This window comes from Pleurodeles waltl, chromosome 12 (assembly GCF_031143425.1).
Source record: "Pleurodeles waltl isolate 20211129_DDA chromosome 12, aPleWal1.hap1.20221129, whole genome shotgun sequence".
Lineage (NCBI taxonomy): Eukaryota > Metazoa > Chordata > Amphibia > Caudata > Salamandridae > Pleurodeles > Pleurodeles waltl.
This window is the reverse complement of record NC_090451.1, coordinates 527,047,672-527,072,506: the sequence shown is the minus strand read 5'-3', so window position 1 is coordinate 527,072,506 and position 24,835 is coordinate 527,047,672. Positions and strand designations below refer to the sequence as shown.

The 24,835-nt window shown below is 41.8% G+C and overlaps 1 protein-coding gene across 2 annotated transcripts in view; it reads right to left on the bottom strand.

The window, feature by feature from the left end:
• HYDIN (HYDIN axonemal central pair apparatus protein) overlaps positions 1-24,835 on the bottom strand; it is a 2,122,366-nt gene that overhangs the window by 1,663,663 nt on the left and 433,868 nt on the right. For both annotated transcript variants that reach the window (XM_069217473.1, XM_069217472.1), the window contains one exon: positions 6,018-6,241. In XM_069217473.1, coding sequence (XP_069073574.1) covers positions 6,018-6,241 — 224 coding nt within the window. The remainder of the gene's footprint in view (positions 1-6,017; positions 6,242-24,835) is intronic.

The window sequence follows — 24,835 nt, the reverse complement described above, 5'->3', positions numbered from 1 at the left end:
CTGTGGTTTACATTGTGCAAAGTTTCTGAAAAGTAATATCTTAAACCATATTCTTCTCTTTGGCCCATCAAGAAAGAGTTATGGAGGTGTTGCTAGTTAACAGGATCCATTATTTTCCACTCCTGTCAATTTGGACCATGTGTCTTGTAGTCATTCCTAAAGAGGATTTGTGTGCAGCAAAGCATTATGAAGAATAAAAATGTGCGTACCACAAAAGACAGGATCCTTGTCTCACTGTCAGGAAAAGAGTCTTTCTAAGCAGCAGAATCTTTTATTGCACAAATCGCTCTTCATTTGAAACCTCAGGAACCTCCTGTTCTACTTGAACATCGCGGTATAAAAATATGCATCCAGGAGGTCTACAGATTTCATTCAGTCTTCCAAATGAAAATACGGTAAGATGTAGTGGAGAACCATCATCATGAACTTTCCTCTGTTCACTCACGTCAGGTGTAAGATTGGATGACACTCTAGAGATTGGTGCTTTTTCATTAAGGAGAAGGGGGAAATGTATAGCAGCATTCTTTTTGTGGTCAGTAATCCACTCCATTGGCTTTTCTAGAGCGGAAGAGGCTTCGTTCAGCAGGCAGTCTAGGAGCAACCACCTCAACACTTCTGGTGGTCTGTTCGGAGGGGCGGAGTAGAAGAACTGAATTTAACTTTGGATTCATTCATGACAAAATTGATCACCCAACTGTCTTTTGTTATACTCTGCCACAAAAGAAAGATATAGAGGTTCACTATTTGGAGATTAGACCTGGTCCACAACCAAGAAATGCTGTTGGTGTCCCTTTTCTCCTGGAATCTTTTGCTTCTGAAAATACTGTTTCGTAGGGACTTCTCATTGTTGGTGCTGTTGGCAAAGACATCCTGCTATCTTTCACTAAAATCCTGCTGTCTTTTCCTATTTGGAATAGGGAAGCGTTGTGTACCTGTAACATACACATTAATTAGGACTGTGGAAATGCTTTGTGTTTCTTTAGGCCAACAGACTTAAAAGTTTTTGTCTACCTCTGTCAAATTTCTTCAAATGCATTCATACCAAATAGCGAAGTTCAAGAGAAAAGCATGTCCAACATTTTTTGTTGGCCCTGTGGAGAGAGATGTCATGTGAAACCAGGAGAGCAGTTCACTGAAAGGCCATTACAAATGTCCCTGGTTGCCAAATTTGCACGGCTCTTGACAGTACTTATGTGGTCAGAAATCATCATATCTTCCTTCAGGACGCCAAATGGTTCCCAGAAGCAGGTTCCTAAAGAGGTCTAGGGAGGTAGCCTTCAGAAAGGAATCTTGGGTCTGCCAGACTTTCTGCCCTAAGTCATCTATCTTCTTGCTTTCTTTTTCTAGATGAGCAGAAGATGAAGGCCACAGGTGGGGCACATGTATGAAAGATTCCAATCCTGAACAACTACCATTAAAGATAAGTAACTTCATCTTCTCTAGTAGTAGATATTTCACCAAGTCACATGATTGTTTAGTTTGCAGCTTGTTGTTCTGATTCAATCTATCAGCATAATAGTGGATGGTAGGTAATCAACATATCGCTCCGTTTAGTGAAACAGATGTTATAATACAATCTGTCCCACTGATGAGTGTGAAGACAAAAGCGGGGCATACATATATGCCTTTTCTGCCATCTCACTGTTCTGTATATGTCCACCAATGATACATCTGAGAACAGGGCTAGTGAGATTAAGGCACTCCTTTTACAGTGTGCTTTAACTAGGTAGGTCTTGGGCCAATTTACACACTTTTGCAAAACAAAACATTGCTGCTGCTGCCTATCATGCTCGACCCAGTTTACAAAATGTTTTGTCCTTTCTTTGGATTACTAAATACTACTAGTAACTGATCAAACTTTCTAAAGTCTTTATTCCTGTCAAGGTAGAACCTGAGAAACCCTTTGACATCTAGAGTACGTAGATCTCTCTCTCTTATGTTGAATGGATTTTAAAAGCATGTCTTCAGTATTATTGGCTCATTAGGATTAATGTCTAAGAAATGTGGGTATAACAAAAGGGTTAGTCAATCAAGTATCCCTGGTCTTGAGGAACTTGAAGAAAGGTTCCTTTTTTTTTGGAAAACTCTGAATTTCACTAACCCTTCTTGCACCTGTCAGTATCCGAAGAAGAGGAATATGCCAGGACACATTTTTACTTCCTTTCCATATAATTGACTGGAACACGCTTCTCAACTGTTACTAGAGTAGTGTATTAGGTTGTCATGTAACATGTGGTCATTTCACTGATAGGACTCATTTTCAGTTGCATGAATTCTTTCATTAGTCCATCAGTGATTTGGCGGTTTTCTAAAATGAGAAACTGCAGCTAAATAAACTTTACCTGTAATGGGTGAAAGTCCTGAATTCGCTATGTTCAGTAGAAATGGCATCATTTGATGTGGGAATGTGAACAGTGGGTGAAGATCACGAGCTCTACACCATAAACAGAATGTTTTCCTTTAGCACTGCATGCTTTGGTAATCAAGAAAGATTTGGCCTGTTGCACTATTGCTCTGCATTTCGCTAGAATGCTCAAATGGTGGTGGTCATTGTACTCAAGTGCCATGCTTGCAAATAAATCATTGCTGGGTCTGAATGAAGAATCTGTCTGTCTGAGTCGAAAGCAGGTGTGCTAATGGGGTTTAGTTGTATTTGTGAGAAATCTGAGTAGGAGGTCTGTAACTAAAATGATCTCAGCCGCAGTGCGCAACCCAGATTAAGCAGCACGGTTTTCTCCTTGCATTGTTCAGATCTCTCAGGATTTGGGGAAGCAGAGCTAATCATGGTATTGAAGGTGTATTCCCCTACAATATTGGTAGCCCATGACTGACATTTGGAATTCCTTTTTTTTTTTTTTTTAGCAAAGAGAACGTTTTTGGGCATACCTCGCTGGCCTTAGTTTGACTTCCATTTGTGAGTTTTCCAAGCATTAGCTCAATGAGTCTGCCCAGTGGTTGTTTTCCCCTGGCAAGAGTTCTGCTTTTACCAAGATGTGTGGCCTAATTATAAATTTGCCAGGCAGGAATAAGGGCACAAAAATGACAGACATCCCGTTCACCTTATTACATGTGCATTAAGATATAATGCATCTGGACCGACCAGGTGACAAAGGTACATTTCTTACAGGCAGTGTAGAAGAGTGTGGTTATGAAGGTAGCACCACTGCCGATGCAGCAGGTGCCGCTTGTTAAGGTGTCACCTGTCTTGGTGCTGTTGGCTTCCATTGTTTTTCAGGGACACATTTGTAACAGTCAACATTCATCATACTTAGATCCCTAAAAAATGCTCATCAGACCTCTATGTTCAATGAATCTGTACACTACTGCTTTTATTAAAATGGCTCATAAGTTGTGTCTCAATAACATTGACAAGAGTCTGGATCCTCAGAATAGCTTGTAGAACCTATGTTCATCTTTCGCAAGTAGCCCGGTCACACATGATGTAATTGGGTATTTATAATTTACATCATTGCTGGTATTTCACAATGAGTTGAATAGGGCTCTATGCTGGTCTGAATTCTTCTTCATCTTCTGATTGTCCCATACTGTATAACCTGTTTAGAGGTTGAGATGGAACTTTATTAGGTGATGTAGGCTTAGTAAAAATAGTTGACAGACTCGAGTTTCTGATATTATAGCTATGTAGTCAACTGTACGTTCATTGTTGACTGTGATATCACAGATGGTGAGCCAGGTATTGACAGATGTTTTGGCGCCATGGTTGATGGTGTAGTAGGCGGCAGCTAAGGTTGACAATAAAACTTTGTAGGCGGTGATTTACTTGTGGAGGATTTTGCCATAAAAGAAGTCATAAATAGTGTCTGTCATTGATGGTGATGCCATAGATGTTGTAATCAACAGTATCATTGATAGTTTCTGAATGACTGGTTTTGTCATTGATGATGCCAACATTGCTGCAGGTGAGAGGAAGGCTGAATGTGAAAAAGGTAGCTTCTATGTTTTCAAATGGGGGGAATGAGCCAGAGAAAGCAGATTTGATCTCTGTGGAGTGAATGGTGCCAACTGTTGTGGCTTTTTTACAGCATGACTTGCCTCAAGGGGATGGACTGGGTTGTCTGACACATCAACTCTCCATTTGCTTTAACTTTATTTTTTGGTGGTGCTTAAGAAGTAGATTGAACCTCTTCCAAAAGAGTTTCAGAAACGTTTTACACAAGAACTAGGCCTTTTTTTTTTTTTTTTTAAGTCTCCTGCAAGGTTATGTAGAAGAATCAGATATTATATCGGAGGCAACACTGTTCTTGACTTTGGACTTTTGTAACCATAACAGGAGTCTTCCCTCACTGTCTTTCAGGGTTTTGGGAGAAAGTTTCCACAGATCTTACAGTCTTTTGTTCAAGACAATAAGAATAAATGCATTCCTTACAAGGATCACCAGAGAAAGGACTCTTGTCACAGAAACCACAAGGTCTAAATATACCTTTTTTTTTTTTTAAGGATGTGTATATTGCTATAAGTAAATCTGAAGCATATTTTCAATGAAAAGTCTGCTAAGAATCTTTGAATGTGATGGAAATATCAAGTTCAAAACATAAATAGACTTACCTAAAATAAATTGAGCAGAGCAGAGCTCCAAGGGACTTTCTTCACACACCACATGTGGTAGAAATCTGAGGGATGGTAGAGTCTGCAGAGTGTGGTCTTCAATCTGCTCCTCCCCAACTGGTTGGAGCTTGGTTCTTTTTAAATAATTGGACTGGGTTACTCAAGTGGCTGGGTTTACCACCTATGAGCTATATTTGACATGAAACTGCTATTGTTTTAGAAAGATTAAGTACTGGAGAATATGTTAATCTCTCATATCTTGAAATGCAACACATCAGGAATCACACCTGAACATTAACGGCACCAGAGGAGAATCATGCACCCCCACCCCATTCCCAGGCCCTGGACACTGAGTACCTTGATGTTAACTGTGAGGTCTTTAAGAGCCCAATCATGGAATGCCTTGACAGAAATTCCTAAAAAGTAAACCTGGAACAAGAACATAAGTAAGGAGAGGCCTTAGGATCCACAAAGTGGGGAGTGGTGGCTCCTTCACTTTGCTGGAGCTTGTGGACCGCAGGAGCTCTTGCCCCAATGCCCAATAACTTTGCTCCATGGTACACTCCCTCCTTAGACCTAAGTCTTCTGAAGGGATCTCCAGACAAATTTAACACTTCTCAATGGAGCATGAATCTGGAATTATGCTCATCATTCCCAGACTTATTCCATCCACGAGAGGCTCTTTTAAAAAATGCCATTAGAAAGGGTCAGGGCTAGAATGAGGTGATTTAAAGAGTTAAGATATTGATGGGGCAAAGGCTGTTTCCTTAAGAGAAAGATTCCATTAATGAGTAGACTCCCCAAGACATCCAATGGGGACACAAGATTCAAGACAAAAATATACCTTTAGCCAAAAACAGGCCTTGGAAAAGGCAAATGTATTCATGGACCCTTATATTTACTAGTTTACAGTTTCTTAGGAGTCCCATTTTCCTTTGATTGAGCGTTTAAAAAAATGTAAAGACAGTGGTGTTTTAAGTCAGATGTATTGCTTGACAGATTAATTTGAGTGGACATATGGTCTAAAATTGAAGATAAAAGTAAAGAAAATGTGGCCTTTCTGTGTATATTTGTTTTCCTGTTTATGAATAAAACAGAAAATTCCCCGATAAAAAACACTAGCGCCTGGTCTTCAAACTCTAGATGTGTTCACATTTTGTCAGACATGCACAAGTCTGCAACTTCTTGAACCACAGTGTCTTTAGTAAAACCAGTACAAAAACCTTTTCATACAAGACAAAAATGCACAACTAGAATAAAAGGAGTAAAAAGTATCTTACAGGTATTTGTTTCCAAGATTATCTTTATCCTAGTGAGGAAATATGAGAGTAGGGCAGTACAGCTTTGCAAAGTTTAAAACATGAATTTGTAACTAAGATAAAGTCTATAGGAACTTTTTGTTTTGCAGAACTGTCCAGGATTGTCCTCTGAATTGCAATGAACTGCCTTACCGGATGGTGAAGCTGATGGGTTCTGGAGATCCGTCTATTTCAAATTTAAATTCCTCATTGAATTCTCCTAGGATAGTGGTACTGAAGGAAATCTGAATTGCCTGGTGCCCTCCTGGAAGAACTATTCCCTCATTAGGGTCAAAAGTGAAACTGGAGCCCAGAGCCGTTGAAGGAGGAAGAAGAGTGAAGATGGCATCAATACTTCCTTTGTTCGTCAAAATCACCTGCACCAAACAGCAAAATCAGAATGAGTCAGGGAAGTTATTGGCTATTGTTAAACAAGTATAGTAATACAAGAAGCAACTGCTACATAAGGAGTCGCATTATAAAATTAGGAAAGGTCCCAAGAAATAACATGTAGTGATGATGATGGGAATGAGTTGAAAATTAAGACTTAATGACTGTGCAAGGTTAGGGTTAAATCTTGGTCGCTCACTGTTTAACCAGCGGGCCGCAGCGGGCTGCATCAGGCTTAGAGACTTTTTTCGCAATAACCACTTCATCTCAAGGGAGACTTTAGGACAGGAACATCCATTAATAAGCCTCACACTATTTTTTTAGTTACACTCAAATAAAGCATCTCTGTTCCAGTTATTCACTAAGTGAAATAACAGAAAAAATTGGACAAGCACTTTTTTCTTTCACGTTTATCAGGTGTGAGGAATTGGTACCGAGTTCTGCTCCAGAACAAAGGCCCACGGCTAATCCTGCCCCATATGAGAATAATAGTAGCTAGCTCAGGTGGTGCAATATGTCCAGCTCAAAGAAGCTAGTATAATCGGTATAGCTGTAAGGCCATCCGAGCAGCTAATTTTAAGAGAATGGCCTTTTTTTTTTTTTTGCAAATGGATGATATATTACACACCGAATGGAATTAAGCAGATGTATGGCGGAGCTGAGCAACATTTGTTTTTAGGTGTAGGAGAGAAACAGGGGTTTGTGTCTCATGATGTTCACCTGTGCCAGGTTGTCAGGATTCTGGATCAATATCTATACAGAAATTGGGAAGCAGATGGGACATAAATGGTTAATAAACCATTAGGAGCTCTTTTTGGTACTACTTACAGGGAGAAAGGATTTTTCACAGATCAAAACCAGTTTTGATTTATAGCTACTCTAGTGGCAAAATCTCTTATTCCAGGAAATTGGAAGTCGGAGGTTGTACCAACAGTTGTTCAGTGATGTAACAAGATGGACAGGGTAGAAAGTCATGAGTATTGATATGGAAAAAGAGTAGGTTCTATTAAGCGGTTTAGGAAAATTTGGACGAACTGGGATAAAGAGGGCAACGGGGTAATCAGTGGGCAATTGGTTCCCTTACAGTAAAATAACATGCATTAAGTATGGCCCTCACTTAGTAGATGGAAGGTATGAAATAGACAAAATGTAAACTATTGGGATTAATTATGCATGAATTGATATGTTGATTGATTATAAAAGATCTTCTGCTGCAATTTTTAATTTAAAATATTTTCCGTCTTTAGTGTGAGGACATGTAATGTACTTTCAAATATTTAGGAGGCGAAAATAATTCACTAATCAAGGGATGGAGCTCGAAAGTTATATTTTTCCCTTTTCCAGACATTGAGAAGGACTTTCAAATCCATTTGAAGTGAACTGCAAGCGATTAAAGGGGTCACCTATAATCAGAAATATACTGATGCTGCTCAAATGCCACTCATGTAGCTCCGTTTTGAACCCACTACAGGTTTTGTGTCAATGCTGTATAAAGTTTGTTGCAATCTGGACATAATAAAGGAGTAGATAAGCTGTGCTCTACGTGCACGCTAGACCAATGGGGCCATTTTAATTATTTTGTTCGTGTCGACCAATGGGGCAGTTTTCATTATTTTTGATTGTGTTGTTGGAATCATTCATCCCTTCCCCACTAATCACATCTAATTGGAGACTATGTCTGATCCTGTTTAGCCACACTGTTCCTCCAAACAGATCTGTCATAGAAAATAATATGATTCTTTACCCCAGGGGAAAGGCATAATTTTGCTTTTGGTATTCCTGGTTAAGTGGACGGCAGTGAGAGACCGGGGACGTTCACTCATCCCTGCACAAAACGAATCCACTGTGACCACAAGTTAAGGCATTAAAATGTGGACTGGACAACAAAACTTTACATACCTACATCTTGAACTTGCACTTTGACCTTTCAGTGCAACCCCATGATAAAGAGTTCCAAAAGCAGTTGCTTGTTAAAAAGATTGTAACAAATATTTACACAAATATAAAATGCTGGCAGAATGACAAAAAAGGGTTCTTTGACCTTTTCATGAGTCTCCCATGACTATTTGAAGTACCAGGTAGATATGCTGTATAGCCATCGGGTATCAGTGAAAAGTAAATACCACAGAAAAACATCCTTTTAGTTTGTGTGATCAAACTGGAAATAAGGTTTATGGAAAAATGCCGGCTGAACCTCCTTTGCACTCTGGGGAGAATCAGAGCACTATCTATGCTTGGAGATGCAGTTTGTTCAGGATTTTGTGAGATGTTCCTGTTCTGAGCATTGAATTAATGCATTGTATCCACAAAGTTGACATTTATGTTCCTCTTTTCTTACAAAGATAGTGTCCTCCCCTCTGCACACATATGTATTTTACGGATTGTGAGTATCCCAATACATCCCTTAAGGGCTGATCACTTAGTAAGAATATTATCTTTTTGTGAATAACTTGCTAATACAGTATAGCATGACACTGCTATTCATCACTTGCAGATGGATGGTTAGACCTTTCAGAGCAACATAGTGCCTGTGTATCTAAAATCGTCTGCCACCATGCCTTCCCCCTACTGTGCATTCACAGTGGTCTATTCATTGATGACATGGCAAAAAAAGCATTTTAAAGGTATTCAACTCAACAAAGCACAAGGGGGACATTAAATACATACATATCTGCCCCAGTTTCCATAACCAAATACATAATATGTAATGACAGCCTCACCAAAACGTTTTTCACCCTGGCCAGGTCTCTGTCCACGTGAAAAGTGTTTACTAATGCAGGTACATTGCATCCATCTTACATATGCATGCTTTAACAAGAAAATGGACATAGGAAACACTCAACTGAACATGTTTACATTAAACCACCCTTCATTGTCATCTGTGGCCAGTGCCAATAAATTCCATTGCTTGACACATATACACTAAAATGACATAAAGACCTGGAATAATTTATAATTCACAGGTAGCATCCTTCTTGTAGTCCATGGAATTCAAACGTTTAACAAAATTAATTTAATAGTAATAGTACAGTAATTTTGGTGATAGTATAAAAATAAAGAATACATAGAAGATTTAATGAGGGAATAGATTGTGCCCATGCATCTAATCGGTCTACAAGTTTCAGCCGGTTTCCAGTCTCCCTATGGGTCATCTGGCTTTCATCAGGTCCAGCAAGATCCTACCTTGAGTTCACACATGTATGTGTAGGGCATACATTCACTCCATGCACACACTCATATGTTACAAACCCCGGGAATAAGCCTTGTTGGACGCTTAGAACTTACCCAGGACTCTAATATACTAATCAGATGAATAGGTACAATCTATGTTCTCGTAGCATCTTCTTTGTTGTTAATCTGCCAATGGTGCTCTTGAGTAAAGAAAAATTAACGTATCACAAGTATGCATTTCTAGTCCCTGTCTCAGGATTCCAATGATCAAAGAAAAGGTTTCATGGGAAAACCAAAGTGCTGTCTCCAGAAATGGGGCTGAGCCCACTCGGATGTGGTTACACAGGGTAAGGACCTGATGAGGAATGCCACACAGAATCGTGTGGATGAGAGCCCTGTTAAACAAGGATTGAATTCCTCTGCCCTGTAGATGGAAATAGGAATATAGTGATCTTGTTTGAATTGATAGGCATCCTCTTTAGTACACCTAGATGCTCAAGGGAAGATGAGGCACCCCGCCCCAATATACCCTTTTAATTTCCTCTTTTTCTAGTTAAGTGGTTTGCCTAATGCCTTAATAATTAGGGTGAAGGGGCAATACGGTCAGTAAGCCCTAACTTATACACAACTTCGGTGACAAACTTAAGTGCATCCTTAATCTTCCACCATACTATGTTAGGAGGCAAAACTACCTAGCTTCGGATAAGTGTGTTAGCTAGACATGGTGTAACGTTAATACATCGACAACATGGTTTAGCCTTTTCCACATTAATTCACATTAAACTACATTACAAATTTGACAACTCTAATTAGCAGAACTTCAGACTGATAACGGAATACTATTAATGAGACCTCTCATGACGTTTTTCCCAAAGAACTGTCCATCTCTGTATTTAGCTGTATCTAGAACGTTGCCTAGATATGTCAATCAATCTTTAAGATCAATAAGAAAAGGAGTCTGATGCTGTGTACTGCAGAATTAGCATTATTGTATGGTGGGCCAATTCCAGTGTGAGGCCTCATGGGAATATAATTCTGGTTACTTTAGGAATCCAAGTTTCAAGGAATGGTAAACAAAAGTCCATCTTGTCTGTTGTCTCTCAGAAAGTCCAAAAATACTTAGGGTTCCTCGTCTATTCCTGCCTTCTCATTCAGCTAATCCTTTTTGTGGGATTAGTGGTTTAGTTTTGATGGCAGATATGGTTTGTGATTCTGTTAGTTCCTGAATGTCACCATGAATTCCTGATGTGTTGTTTTGCATAATATCTGTGTTTACACTTTTGTGCCAAACCTAATATATATGGCAGTGTTTTCAGAATAGTCTCCATTGTATTACTGATGTCCAATTTCTTTTTGATGGGTGTGCCTGGATATGGTTGCTCAGCTTTGGTTTCCCTTCTCTGCCATTCTGGCGCCTGGCACATGTGGCAAGCTTAGATATGTAGGGCTGTTTTAAAAGCCAAATATCATGTACACAAATTCGAGCCTCATTTGGATATGAGTGCACACTCATTGTTCATGTGTGATCGTTGGTTTATTAAGCTACATAGGATGCACCCTTTTTCATAGCACCCATCGTGATGATGGAGTTGAACTATAAGAGCAGCACACTACCTGTTTGGTTTTCATGCCAGGCTCAAGGTGCAGATTACAGTTCCATGCTTGTTGGTTTCATTCACTTATCTCGAAAGAGGCAATGAGGGCTCTATAAGAACTAGTTGCTTGGACTGAATGTATTTATAAATGGCCAGCAACATTTTGTTTCTCATGCTTTGATTGTATTTATCCACCAGGTAAATTGAGGATAGCTCAATTTAAATTCAGATCGTGACTTTGTTTATCCCTCCCTGTAAGTGAACCTGGTTGATACAGTGGTTAGAGGAGATCCATTAGCTATAATAGCAAGGATCATTTGAGTCTCCTCACTTTGTATTTTATTAAGATAGGGGCCATATCTTGGGTAACTATGAAGTTCTTTCTTTCCAGACTTGAATGAGGTTAAAGACTAATTAAGCGCTGCTCCTGAATCTTAAGGGAGGTAAATCAACTAAACATGTTACCTTACAAGTGAGCTGTTTCTCTTGCATAGTGCTTTTCAGGAGATGAATTCCTCTTGCAGTCATGCTCTGTGTTCTCGCTTGATATGCTTTGGATGCAACAGCGTCAAATCATGCAACAGCCTCAGTTGGTCAGTTAGAGTGGGGGCTGGGCACTGTTATGATCAGCACCACCTTCGACCATGCACACTGTTCTTATAAATGATGCCATTTGAAATGTCATGACTTATGAATGCTATAATTTAACATGCTATACGTAATGTAGTATGATAAGGCATAATCAGTGCATGGTGAAGGAACAAGTTACAGTTAATTTAGTCTGGCTAGCGAGTTGACAACACTCTGCATGAAGGTGTGCGAGTTACAGTAAGTTTTGGGCGGGGTGCAAATTATAACTGTAAAGTTATAATTATAACTTTTGAATGGCTAATGTTTGTGTAGTTTAAGTTGGTTTTGAATAGAAATAATAAATTAAGTTTTCCTAAGAATATAACTAAGATTTAACCTTTGTTTTTTTCATTGAATTTCATTTTTTTTTTTTTACCAAAATATGTTTCAGATCGTTAAATGGCGTACAGTAAAATGTTGTAGAGTGGTGTGTTGTACAGTGGAGTGGCCTTTTGTGGAGTGGAGTGGCCTTTTGTGGAGTGGAGTGGCCTTTTGTGGAGTGGAGTGGCGAATTAGTGGCGTGGCATGGAGTCTCGCAGAGTGGAGGTTGTGGAGAAGAGTGGATTGAAGTGTTGTACAGTGGAGAGGAGTCTAGTGTTGTACAGTGGAGAGGAGTCTAGTGTTGTAGAGTGGAGGGGCACCGAGTAGAGTGGCAGGTCGTACAATAGACTGAAGTGGTGTGTCGCAGAGCGTCTTACAGTGGACGTGCATTGAGTGGAGAACAGTGGTGTGGAGTGACGTAGAGTAGATTTGTATGTCGTAGAGTTAATTGGCATGTCGCACAGTGGCGTGGTGTATTTTCAAGTGTCTTGTCATTATGTTTTTTAAATTATGTCAATAGGTATAGCAATACTTCCTAGGTAGTTTTGATGAAGTACACCAGTACTCCATAATGTTTTTAAAAAAATATATCCAACAATGAAAAAACTTTTCCCTAACAACTCAGAATTTGGTAAGCTGCGTTACTTCCTCTTAAAGGGTTTAAAAAATAATAATAAACTGTATCTCACTTAAAAACCCAGAACCTAGCCAGTGTAGTCTAAACAATATGGCTGCCCAGTGCTTAATTTGTAAATAAAAAGGTGTCGGTGCTCAAAGCCCTCCTCTTGAACACACGGCTGCTGCAATTAAATCTGCAAACACGGAATACTGAGGCAGCGTAATCCCGATGCCACCTCTGACCTCTTCAATCCATTTATAGCCACTCCCTGCCCCTTCAGCTCACACCTGCAGCTTTCTGCTTTCTCTCATTGTGGCGCTTTTTCGTTGTTCTCTTCCTCTGTCTTTCCCAAACGTGTCTTTTGTTCGCAGCAAATGCTTGAGGCAGAAGACTAAGCGCCGGCCCTCAAAAATAAGTGTTGGTGCTCAGCACCGGAAACAACAAGCACAAATTAGGCACTGCGGCTGCCTTTTTATGTGTATGGTCTTTCATTAACCAATAATGCTGTGTTTTGTCATTGTGTACTGCGGTATACAAACAGATCACTAAGTTTTCGTCCCTAACTCCTAACAATCATTGGCATAGCCAATAGGTCTTGCTTTTGGGACTTCATGAGTATTTAGCCACGCAGCACATTTTATCCTGGTGCTACCACATCTGCCGTTACTTCACATGCCACTGGTGAATGGCCACACACACCCAACAACCAAGCACTGACAAAGCAAATTGTTTTTTTCTTTTGGACCTTATAAGTGTTTAGCTATGCAGAACATTATTCTAGGATAAATACCACATGACCTAATGATATTATACAAAAATATATATGTATTTATAAATGCAACCACCCAAGTTCATTCACGTCACCTCCATGAAGTACAATCCATTTGAATCCCAGTTACCTCTTTAGCACTAATATTAGCAATCCAAAGAAGCTTTGCTCAAATATGTATTTTTACAACATAGTAAAATAGTGGCATGGTTGAGGAAAAAAAAAAAAAAAAAAAAAAGAATAATGAGCGTGACATGCTGTTGGAAACCAAAAGGGTTTCCTTCGTTCAAAACTCCACAATCTTCTAAAAAAACAAACCTTAAAGTTAGGTTTAAATTTAATAGAACTAATAAAACCTATGCGTTTAGAGCTCAAAACAAATAATAATGGTATGTTTTTGAGCACCATTGGAATTTTAAAGAGCAACACAAAACTCCACATTTACCAAAATATGGGTGTATTGGATAACACATTTCATAATGTATTCCAAAGTGTTGCTAAGACACATTTCTGTATTGTCCACTCCATTGAGCATGGAGTTCCCAGGGCCCATCTGTGGCTCAGGGGGAGGGGTGAGCCTCCCTTCACTTAATATATAAAATTAAACAGCAATAGGAATTTAATTCTCATGACTTTAAAAAAAAAAACTGTATTTGGACCTCTGGGACCTCCAGCTTCCTCCTCCCACACACGCATTAGGGGGCAGGGTATCCTTACCCTTACGTATTTTTTAAACTAATCTCAGTACAGGAGACTAAGTTCCTGAGTCCTGTAATGGCTGCATGCAACGTTTTTCCTCAAGTTGCAGACAGCCAATGACAAGACGACCCAAGGATTAAAACAAAAAAAAGCCCCCAGGGCCAATCAGAAGGACCTATTTTTTTTTTTTTTTTTTTTTAGAACTGAGTTCAAGGGACTCTTAAGAATCCCTCAAACCCAACAGTTCCGATACACAAAGATTTTTCGAGGTTCATATCTTAAAAACTACTGAACTGATTTACACCTAACCACAAAAGGCACACTTTCTAAACCAAGATCTAGCTACCTATCAAAAATAGTGTAATTCTGTCGAGCCATTTTAGTGGTAGTGCTTCATAAAGTAAAAAAAGGTCTATGCAAAATGAACAGGGATTTTGTGCTTTGGGACCCCACTTTTTGCTCAGCCCCCGCTTGATAGATCACCTCAAAACTTAATTTTCTAAAAAAGTGATTCTTGTTGCACATGAAAAGTTTCAGGGTGATCCGTCATGCGGAGGCCAAAAAATAAAAATAAAAAGGGGTGGTTAAAAAGGTTGTGTTTCCTATGTTAATTCCTACAGGACCTTTAGACAAGTCTACAGCCCGAACCGCTGCATGGAATTACACCAAATTTCGCAGAAAGCTAGCTTTCGGTACGCAGAGCACGCTTTCGCTTATTTGGTGTAAATCCATTCAGCAGTTTTTGAGAAATCTGCTCTATCTCTGGCCGTGATGACTTTGGGAATATTTGGCAAATAATTTGTAAATATTCTGAATATAAGTGAAGAAAGAATCATTGCGACTGGCTGACTAACCTGACTAGAAAGTTGTGGCTGCCATTTTATTTCACAGGAAATGGTCTCAGGGAGGGGGGGGACAGGGGGGGGGGGGGTGAAAATCCAAATTGAAACTGGCAGGTGTGTTTTTATAGGCTTGCCTTCTCCTCCAGGAAGGTGCACGACAAATGTCTTGTAAAGGCACACCAGAGGAGAGAGCTGCAGTCTTAGCAATGATCCTGGTTGAACGTACCCTGACTCATCCCTGGCATGGGTTCTTGGCCCTGTGGCAGAAGCAGATGCGGCCTGATTGCCAACGTGCCATTCCTTGTTTGGAGAGGGACCGGCCTACTGTAGGATGACCAACAATTACAGTCAGAGGAGAAATGGTTTTCATCTAGTCCATATAAAACTTTCTGTAGCTTCACACATCATGCGAGTGCAATGTTTCTCTCCTGACATAGTGGGATTTTGGAAAAAGGACTGCATAATGACAGGCTAATTCAGGTGGAACTTTGGAAATAAACTTCAGAAGGGTCTGCAAGATGGCTTTGTCCTCAGTGAAACTGAGAAATGTTTCTTTCATTGTAAATGGCTATATTTCCCCTGCTCTTCATGCTGATGTAAAAGCACCAAGAGAAGCACTGTTTTCCAGGAAAAGAACTTTAAATGAGCTTTGTGGATGGGCTTGAACAGAGGCAACAGGAGCTGGATTAGGACAGTATTAAACTCCCAAGAGGTGTGGTACCAGCAGAAAGACCCTGAAAAGCTCTTTCATAAATTGCTTTATGGGCCTCTATGAGAAAAGTGCGATTGTGCCGTCTTCCGTGCTCTGAACTAGTGATATTGTTGCCAGATGGACTCAGACTGACATGTATTTTAGACCATTTTGGCCAAGCTAGGCAAATATGGAAGTATGTGGTGAAATGTTTTCTTTGGCTTTGACCAGACACAAAACTACTTCCATTTGGTGTTGTAGGTTCTTGTAACACGGTGATGAATGGAATGCTTGAATTAATTTTAGCCACTGAAAATGGCTCAGGCTGCATTCCAGTTCATCATAGTTTATTTGTGCCAAGACGTCTCTACACTCTGGTGTGAGATCTAGATGTCCATACTCTACTTTACTATAGGTCATCATGTACAATGCTGTCAGATTCAATGACTGGAGGTTGTGGTGCAGATTGTGTTTGCTGTGCCCAAAAATTATTTTAGGATCCACCTTTAAATGGTACTGATGGAAATAAAGAGATTGAGAGGCTCCAAGAACCAGTACTGATGTGGCCATGCTGGGGCAAAGAGAAGCAAGTTACAATGGTCCGCCGTTTGCTTTTCTCAAGAGCCTGGGGATCAGGGGAAACAGCACAAAGGCATACACAAAGGTGCTGGACCACTTGATCGACAAAACATTGGCCTTCAACCCTAGTTTCCAAAATCTGCTAGCATTTCTTATTCTGGGTGGCAAACAATTCCAGAGTGGGGCAACCCTATTTGTGGACGATGTAATCTACTTAGTCTTGGTGGATCTCCCATTCGTAACAGTCAGAGTGTTCAACTGAGGGTGTCTGCCTCATTGTTTTGCTATCCATGGCAATATCCACATGAGGGGAGAAAGCCCAGTGCCACATCAACTAAGCCTCTTCAGACAGACCTTGTTCCCCATTCCTTGGTGATGTACAACATTAAAGACGTGTTGTCTGTTCCTATGAGGCCTGCTTGATCTGCTAGCTTTGGAAGGAATACTTGGAGACCCAGTCTTATGGCCCATGCTCCAGGATGTTGATGTGGAGATTCTATTCTGAGTCATACTATAACCCTTGGTCGGTAGTACCTGCATGTGAGCTCCCCAGTCCCACATGGTGAGCTTCACTCTGTGATGAAAAGTGGAATAGAAGTCCTAACATGAGATTCGTAGGGATCCGCTACCATACCAGTGCTTGCTTTAAATGTCTTTTACCTAGGACGGTTTGTCCCACGTCCTGGGAACTGGTGGCTGTCTAGTTCTTGTTGGATCGGTCTCATTTGGAGCCTACTATAGTGTATCAATCGACATGAGAACATCAGGCCGATCAGAGAGCTGTACTGTGACCGACTGTTTGACAGTGAATGTCTTTGTAATGAACTGAAATATTCTTAGCCCTGCAGTTGAGGGGAAACTTTTTCCCAGCTGCGAGTCCAGGATTGCTCCCCAGATCGCTAGCTTTGCGCAAGGTGGTGTGGATGACTTTTCAATGTTAAGTGATAGCCCTAGTTTGAGAAGAGAGTGATAGAGGCGACTGTCGAAGAGCTTGCCTCTTCCTTTGACAATCTTGTTGAGCCTGTCACCCAAGTATGACTATACTTTGTGACCCCTGTTGCCTGTGGTAAACAGCAACTGGTCCTATGCACATATATATATATATATATATATATATATATAATATTCAAGGAGCTGACTTGAGGACAACTGGTACTGCTCTGACTTGGTAATGGTGCCCTGCTACTGCAAATCATATCTCTTTTCTGTGCCTCGAGTGTATCTGAAAGTGGAAATAGGCATCCTGGAGACCCAGGACATAAGATAATTGTTTACCTTGAGCACTGAGAGGACTTCCTGGAGCATTACTGTGAGAAAAGTTTGTTTCTTCAGGAATCCATTCAGCTCCCAGAAGTCCAAAATAGGACTCTTTGTCCTTTTACTTTTGAAAGAATCTGGAATAAAATCCACAATTTATTTGGCCTCTTGGTACCATCTACATAGCAGCTTCCACAAGGAGGAGAAGCCTTTCTTCTTGCAGCTCCCTCAAATTAAGAGAATGTTTTTGCCTGGGTGGGCAGACAGGTAGTTTCTGAAGAAATTCCTAGCTATAACATGACCCTGAGTGACCAATCCCCCTTAATCAATTGGCCAAGTTTAAGGGGTGTGTGTGTGTGTGTGTGTGTGGGGGGGGGGGGGGAGAAGGGAACGTTTCTCCTCCATCCACTGGGAATGTGACAGGAGAGCAGCTGTGAAAAGTTAAGATTATTTTTTTACTGTCTTGGGAACCAGCTTGTGATGTGCTCCTTTTTTGACTTGAGGAGTTACTGCGGATTCCATGGGTACATAACACTGTCCATATCCAGGGTGTCTTGGAGGTAATATGGGTGGGCCTTGATCTCCTTACTGATTGAAGCCCCCTCTACAGGTTTGAGTAATAAGCGAGTTACAAAACTTTGAGAAGCCAGGGCGACAATATTGCAGGGCTCCAAGGGATTTTTACATAATGGTTATCAGTCTTGATATTTTGTAAGGAGTCATCAACATGTTTGCCAAACAGTGAAATATCATTTCCAGTATGTCCACATGGACTTCTGGAGGAAAGGATGTGGATTGAAGCCATCCTGTATTCTCAATACACCTGCTTCTGAAAGCTGCTGAAAGCCTATGTTTGACACATCCATTGCAGTGTAAATAAAGGTCCCTGAAGTTGTTGCCCCTTCTTCGACTATTGCTCTAGTAATGCCTCTTTTGTCCTCTGGTATGAGGTCAATTAATGGCAAGATGTCATGCAACATAAAACGGTCATAACCGACTAAACTGCCAGAAAGGTATCGTCCTTGGGAGCTCTAGAGTGCTTGGGACTACAATAGCTGCATTTGTGTGGGGCTCCTTGAGGCGGACTGGATTATCTGTTAAAATTCCTATCCTCACTGTGGCATCCAGATGTCCTAATCACCCTGCAGCATCTGTGGTTGGCGAGGGGTGTCGTGAGGTGCTTGCTATGCTGATTCGGTGACAGAGATGGCTTTTCTATCACTGCTGAGTCCTGTCTGCCTGGGCAACGTGAAGTGTGCCACAGGGCCAGGAGTGTGGCAGTGAACAGGCGGCCAGGCCAGAGGCTGATGATCCCCCATAAAGACTCAGGTGAGTCTGGCAGGCCCTACTGGACAGTGCAGAGTCCTGGAGTGGTGACCAGACGTGGCACGTGGTCTGCCTGGGTGCCCCAGTCCTGTCCTATTTCTAGGGCAGGGGTGGCGGGACTGAACTGTTCTGGTGGTGTATCAGGCCTGGGCCAGAGGAGCTGCCTGGTATTGCGGGACACCCCTCCCACCCCCTCACAAAACATCTACTGACACAGTCTGTTGTCAGACCCTGCTGCAATAAAGCAAGACCCAGAGGATATGCTGCCTTCACAATCCAAGCCCACTTGGTTTTTAAAGGAATGGCTAGGGGAGGCCCACTCCGTAAAGAGCCTGGGAACCAGTTAGGCATTATGTGTAGTCCCATGACAGTGAATACTTGCTAAGCTCCACATGACCTGGAGCAGGTGGGCCCAAGTCTTGCTAGTGTCTCCCGACGCTGGCTTCAAGAAGAGAGTGCGAAGTCTGGGGGCTATGTGATATGGCCTCAATGTACTTCTAAATACTATTACTGTAAAGCTGCCAGACCTGCACTGCATTGCGCCTGTATAAACTGTGACCTAGTCTGCAGCTACTGCGGTGGACTGCGGTTCCTAGTGAACCTCAAATGAGGACATGGTTATACTGAGGCGGATGAATTCCACAGTAAACTTCCTAACTTGGAACATTAGGCATGTGGGGGATCTACGCAAGGCGAGGAAACTCTTAGTGTACTTTGACCAGCATCACATTGACCTAGTGCTCCTGTAGGAAACTCATTTGGGGCGCAGACAAAGCCAACCTTTGCAGCACGCTGGATCAGTATTCGAGCTTTTGCTGCTACTCCACCTATGCAAGAGGGCAGCTACTTTAGTCTGCCATGGAGTCCCACTTGCTGTTATTGCAGAAGACAATGTTCCCCAGGGCAAATACACCATTATTCAGGCTTCAATAGCTACAAATCGGTTTTTAATGGTTAATTCCTATGGCCCTGACGACCCAAGGTCTAAATGCCAAGTGTGGGAGGGATGTAAGATGATGCCCCCTCAAGACAGTATTATTGGAGGGTAAGGGGGGCAACTTCAATTTCGTAATTGATAAAGAACTGGACTGTTCTAATCCACATGCCCGCACCCATAACGTAGCAGCCCGTGTGCTTCGAGACTTTGTACTGACTTACAACCTCATTGAACTATGGAGTGAAGTGCACCCAGATTTCAAAGAAGGAACCCATGTCTCTACAGTACAAGGCACTTGGGCCTGATTAGACTATTGGCTGGGTATCAGGGATGTTAAGAACTGGGTTACTAGCATTACTCTTGCATATGTGTACTCTGATCATTCCCCAGTTAAACTGACTACTAGGGTAATAGAAGTGAGACTGTGATTGTGCCTTCACATGACAACTTTCCTCACTGGCATTTATTGACATAGTGTTTATGGAGGAGGTCAAAGTGGAGATTTTGACTTGTTTTTCTACTAATGAGGGGTTGCTGCTTCCCCATGCCTCTTGTGGAAAGCATTTAAAGCCTATATCAGAGGGGTGTGTCAAGCCAAGCAGCAGGACATGCAGCTCCGCTATACAGCAGTAGCTTAGTTGTCTTGAAACAGGGCTGTGCAACTTAGAACTCCACGCAACAATCCTTCCTCGGTCACCCTAGCAGATATCTGGGGCATCCTTGAGGAATTTAAAGAGGAAATGGATAGAGAGATCAAGCATCTCTCCCACTTTGCTAATGCCAGAGGGTAGAGGTGGACCTGTCAGGAAGAACACTTGTCCAACTGGTGGCACAGTTGCAAAGTGAAGATAGCATGCTACACTGAATTTGTGGGCTACTTTTCTGGTTTATATGCAGTGCAGAGCCAGATTTTACCTGAGGAATATACTGCCTATTTTGAACGTATTACATTAGACCGGCTAGAGGGGCCGCATTGCTTGTTTCTAAATGAAGCAATTACACTAGACAAAATTGCTTAAGCTATAACTGGTCTACCCACAGGGAAAGCTCCAGGAGGTCTTGCTTTCACTGTGGAATTTTATAAAATGTATGCACCCCTACTGGCCCCGTGGCTCCAAGTTCTATTTGAAGAAAAATGGGAGACCAGCTCCATGCCCCTCTCTTTTCCAAGAGGCTCTACTTATCACATTATTGAAACCTGGGAAAGGCCCAAAATATTGGTAAGATAATCACCGATTATGGCTTATTAACACAGGTCTGTAAACTTTCACCAAGATCCTCACTAATAGGTTCCTACTCTTGTTACCTGATCTAGTACTTCCTGGCCAGGTGGGTTTTAATACCCAGATGTTCTACGTCACAATCTGCATACATTATTTGCATTATTCCAGCAATTAAACTCACAGCAGGAGGCAGTGGCAGTGCTACTGGATGCTGCCAAAGCATTTGACACTATTGAAAGGGGTTATCTATTTGCTGTAATGGGTCGCATGGGGTTCCCAACCCACTTCATACCCTTGGTATGTCTACGTTATACCACTTTCAAAGCGAGAGTGGGGGGTCAATGGCCTGATATCTGACCAATATGAGATTACATAAGGCACTCAACAGGGATGCCCCTTATCTCCTCTTTTATTCACACTGGCAACAGAGTCCTTGGCCTGTGCCACCAGGCAGACACTGTGAGAGGGCTATTGCCTTTGTGCCAGATCATTTAATAATATCTATTAATAATAATATCTATGTATGCTGATGACATTGCTCTATATCTTTGTGACCCTAGGCACAACCTGAAGCCTATTATAGAAGAATTTACTTTACTCAGGAAATTAGCTGGCACTGCAATAAATTGGAATACATCTGCAATGCTTCTGCTTACCCCTGCAACTCGACAGCAACCACTTAATTATCCTTTGCCTTGGTGCACTACAGCCATGAAATATCTAGGCATCTAAGTGAGCAGAGATAGATTGTGCTTACTGAAAATTATGGCACCACCATCTCCCAAATTGAGAATCAGGTGGCCCGCTGAACGAGGCTCCCACTTGCTACACATAGCTGCATCATCTTGATGAAAATGATTGTATTGCTGAAACTCTACCATTTATTTAAAAGCAGTACCATCACCCTTAAGAATTTTTACTACGCTTCAAACGCTGATGTTCAAATTGGTTTGGGCCCACAAACAACCACGGACCAACTGGCATGCTCTTACACTGCCCTACGAACAGGGGGGGCTGGTGGCATCTGATTTTGAATTATATTATTTATGTGCGCAGACACAGTATGCCTTCTACTGGCTGCACCCTCCTCCATCTTGCCATAGAGTACGATTTAGCTTACCCAGCTCTGCTCCAGACCCTAATTGGAAGGGTGCTGCAGTGCAAACGGGGGAAATTCATGCATGCATACCACACAGTTGCCATGGGTGGGTATCTGTAAGTACTATGAAGGGAGAGAACTCTATTCACCACATCAAGTCCTCACACACCACCCCTTTGCTACGGAGTACTTTTGGTTCCTGCACTTTAGCTAGAGTGGCTACATGAGAGGTGAAATCAATGAGGGATCTCTTCCCAGATGGTGTTTATCTGCCAGCAACAGTGGTAATGAATAGAGAGGGAGTTAGGGCCCTCGATACATTTTTCTACATGCAGATTTGTGTACAATATAAGGGGCACTATTTCACCTTTCCGTAGGCACTTTCAGAATCCCAGGCACTTACAGCCATGTCTCACAGACATTTGGTGACTTGTTTATACATAACACAGGCAACAGCACCCTTAGTCCTGCCAGGGGCCAAGGCTGCATGGGAGGTAGATCTGGGACAATCCCTCACTCCTAAAGAATGGACTTTTGTTGTTCACAATTGGGTAAACTGACTCCAAATGGCTGACTTTGACTCATACACTTTAAATCCCTACATCAGGTATATAGAACCCCACTCAAGCTTTATGGATGTGGAGTGTGAGCAAATGCCAACTGTATCAGATGTAGGACCCAGGAGGCTCAATTTCTTTTAATTGAATTTGCAACTTTCCAGCAATATTTACCTACTGGACAAGGGTTTTTCAGACCATTTCAAAGATGATAGGGAAAACATTGATTCCATCATGAAAGATGGCATTGCTATTAATGTCTGCTTGTGATCGAGTATGTTTCTATTGCCTTGTTGAGGGCGAAAAGGCGAGTAGCATGCCACAAGGGAAAAGTGTCTCCACCCTCAGTACAAACATGTATGCATGACTGAACATATTGTCAGGAACAGTTGACCACATATTACCACTTGCTTCCTTCAAAGAGTAGGCCAAATGACATTTAGGCCACTTTGAAGGAGTATGTGCGTGCAAAGAGTGGCATGAATACTAGTCTGGGCTCCGGGTAATGATACTATGTAGACTACTTCACGTTCTTGATTGCTCTACTCTCCACTCCCTTCCTGGTGCCGAAGGGCAAGTGCCAGTAGCCTTGAAAGGGCAGCACTACTACATGGGGGATTATCCTCTCACCAAGTTGGGCATCCGTTGGGATGGTGCAAGCCTTGTTGCATTAAATTGCTTATAGCTACAGTAGGCGGAATAGACATTTTGTAGGGGACTGTGTAAGGCCTAATGGATTCTTACTTGGTAATGTGATGCAATGTACTCTGTTGGGGAAAGTGGTTTCTCTTTTGTTCACTTATTTTTCTAGTATGTTTTCTGCCTCCATTTTAATTTTACTTGGTTTTGTTGTTGATGTATACTGCTTCTTTGAAATCTCATTTTTTTTTAAAAACAATTGAAAAAAGTTTATGAGCCTTGATTGATGTTGCCTCCATAGACCCAACTCCAGGGCCCAAATTCTCAATGTGCATACCATCTCTATCAGGGGCACAGAGAAAGGTGCAATAAGATTCTTTCATCTGTGCTGAGCCGGAGACGCCATGTTTTTTTTAAAGCCTATTAGGCATGCCAGGGCTGTGACTGGGGCCTTATAATTCTTCTCCAAACAGGGTACGACTGCAGACACTGTGGCTGGAGCTTTCATTGATTTTAGACCTTCTGACATAAAAAGTCCAGTATAGGTATTGATTTAGGAGCTTTATGTGGTTCCTCCTTGAAGTAATTTGAAGCATTATTGCTCCACAAAGGACACTGTAAGAATTTCTTATTGGCTCTCTCCATCGGTGCATGGAAATAAGCTAGTTCATCCGGAGGAGGATCCTGCTGAATGAGAAACTTATCACCTTTCTCAGTAGGACATCATCATCCCACTCCTCGGCACCATCATTGTTAGGTAATTCATCCGTATCTGAATAGAGAGAATCAGAAGAATCATAGTCTCCCATATCCATTTGAGTCGGCAGGACCACCTCACTTTTGGAAGTTGCCCTCTTGGCAGTGATGGGATGGAGGTGGCGTGGGAGGTGGTGGTGGCGGCGGGGGAGGGGCGAGATGGGCTGCTGGGCCTGCTGTCGAGGAAAAAGTCTTTGAAAGGTATCCATCTGTTGCATTGTCAAAAATGCAAGAGGCACCTGAAACATCAAAATTTCTGCAAACCTACAGCAATTGTTATAGGGTTGATCAGCTACGGAAGTCTGTGGCTGGTAATCATAAGCATCATCAACCATAGCGTAGCCTTCAAATTGCAGAATGTAGCGGACATTCAGCTGCCCAGGAATACATGCAGTCTCTGAAGCTTCCTAGTCGCAAAGTATCCCTCCAAATCAGAGTCTAGAATTTGCATTGGAAATCTTGCTGTCATTGGATTAGGTGGAAAAATGACTGCTGTTGACAACAAGTACTGTCGAAAGTGCAGTTGTCCATGGGGTCATCGTCTTTTAAGAAGGCACTTCGGGAGCAAGCACATCTTTGTGTTGATGATGCTCTTGATACCGAAGGAGCTGTTGTCGTTTATGAAGGTCTGGTTGTTGACTGATCTCAACATCGACCGTGGCACTGTTGATGACTGAGGTGTGGTCATCAACAGTGTCGACGTTCATAGAAGCTGGCAAATCATGCTCCAGAGGTGATAACAGAAGTGTCATCAAAAGTGGATTTTTCTTTGACATCAAAGTCACTATCGCAGACTGGAACTCGGTAACAATGTCCAGAGAGCTTGATTTCCATGCATATTTTTGGGCAGGCTGGTTTTCATAACGCCAGG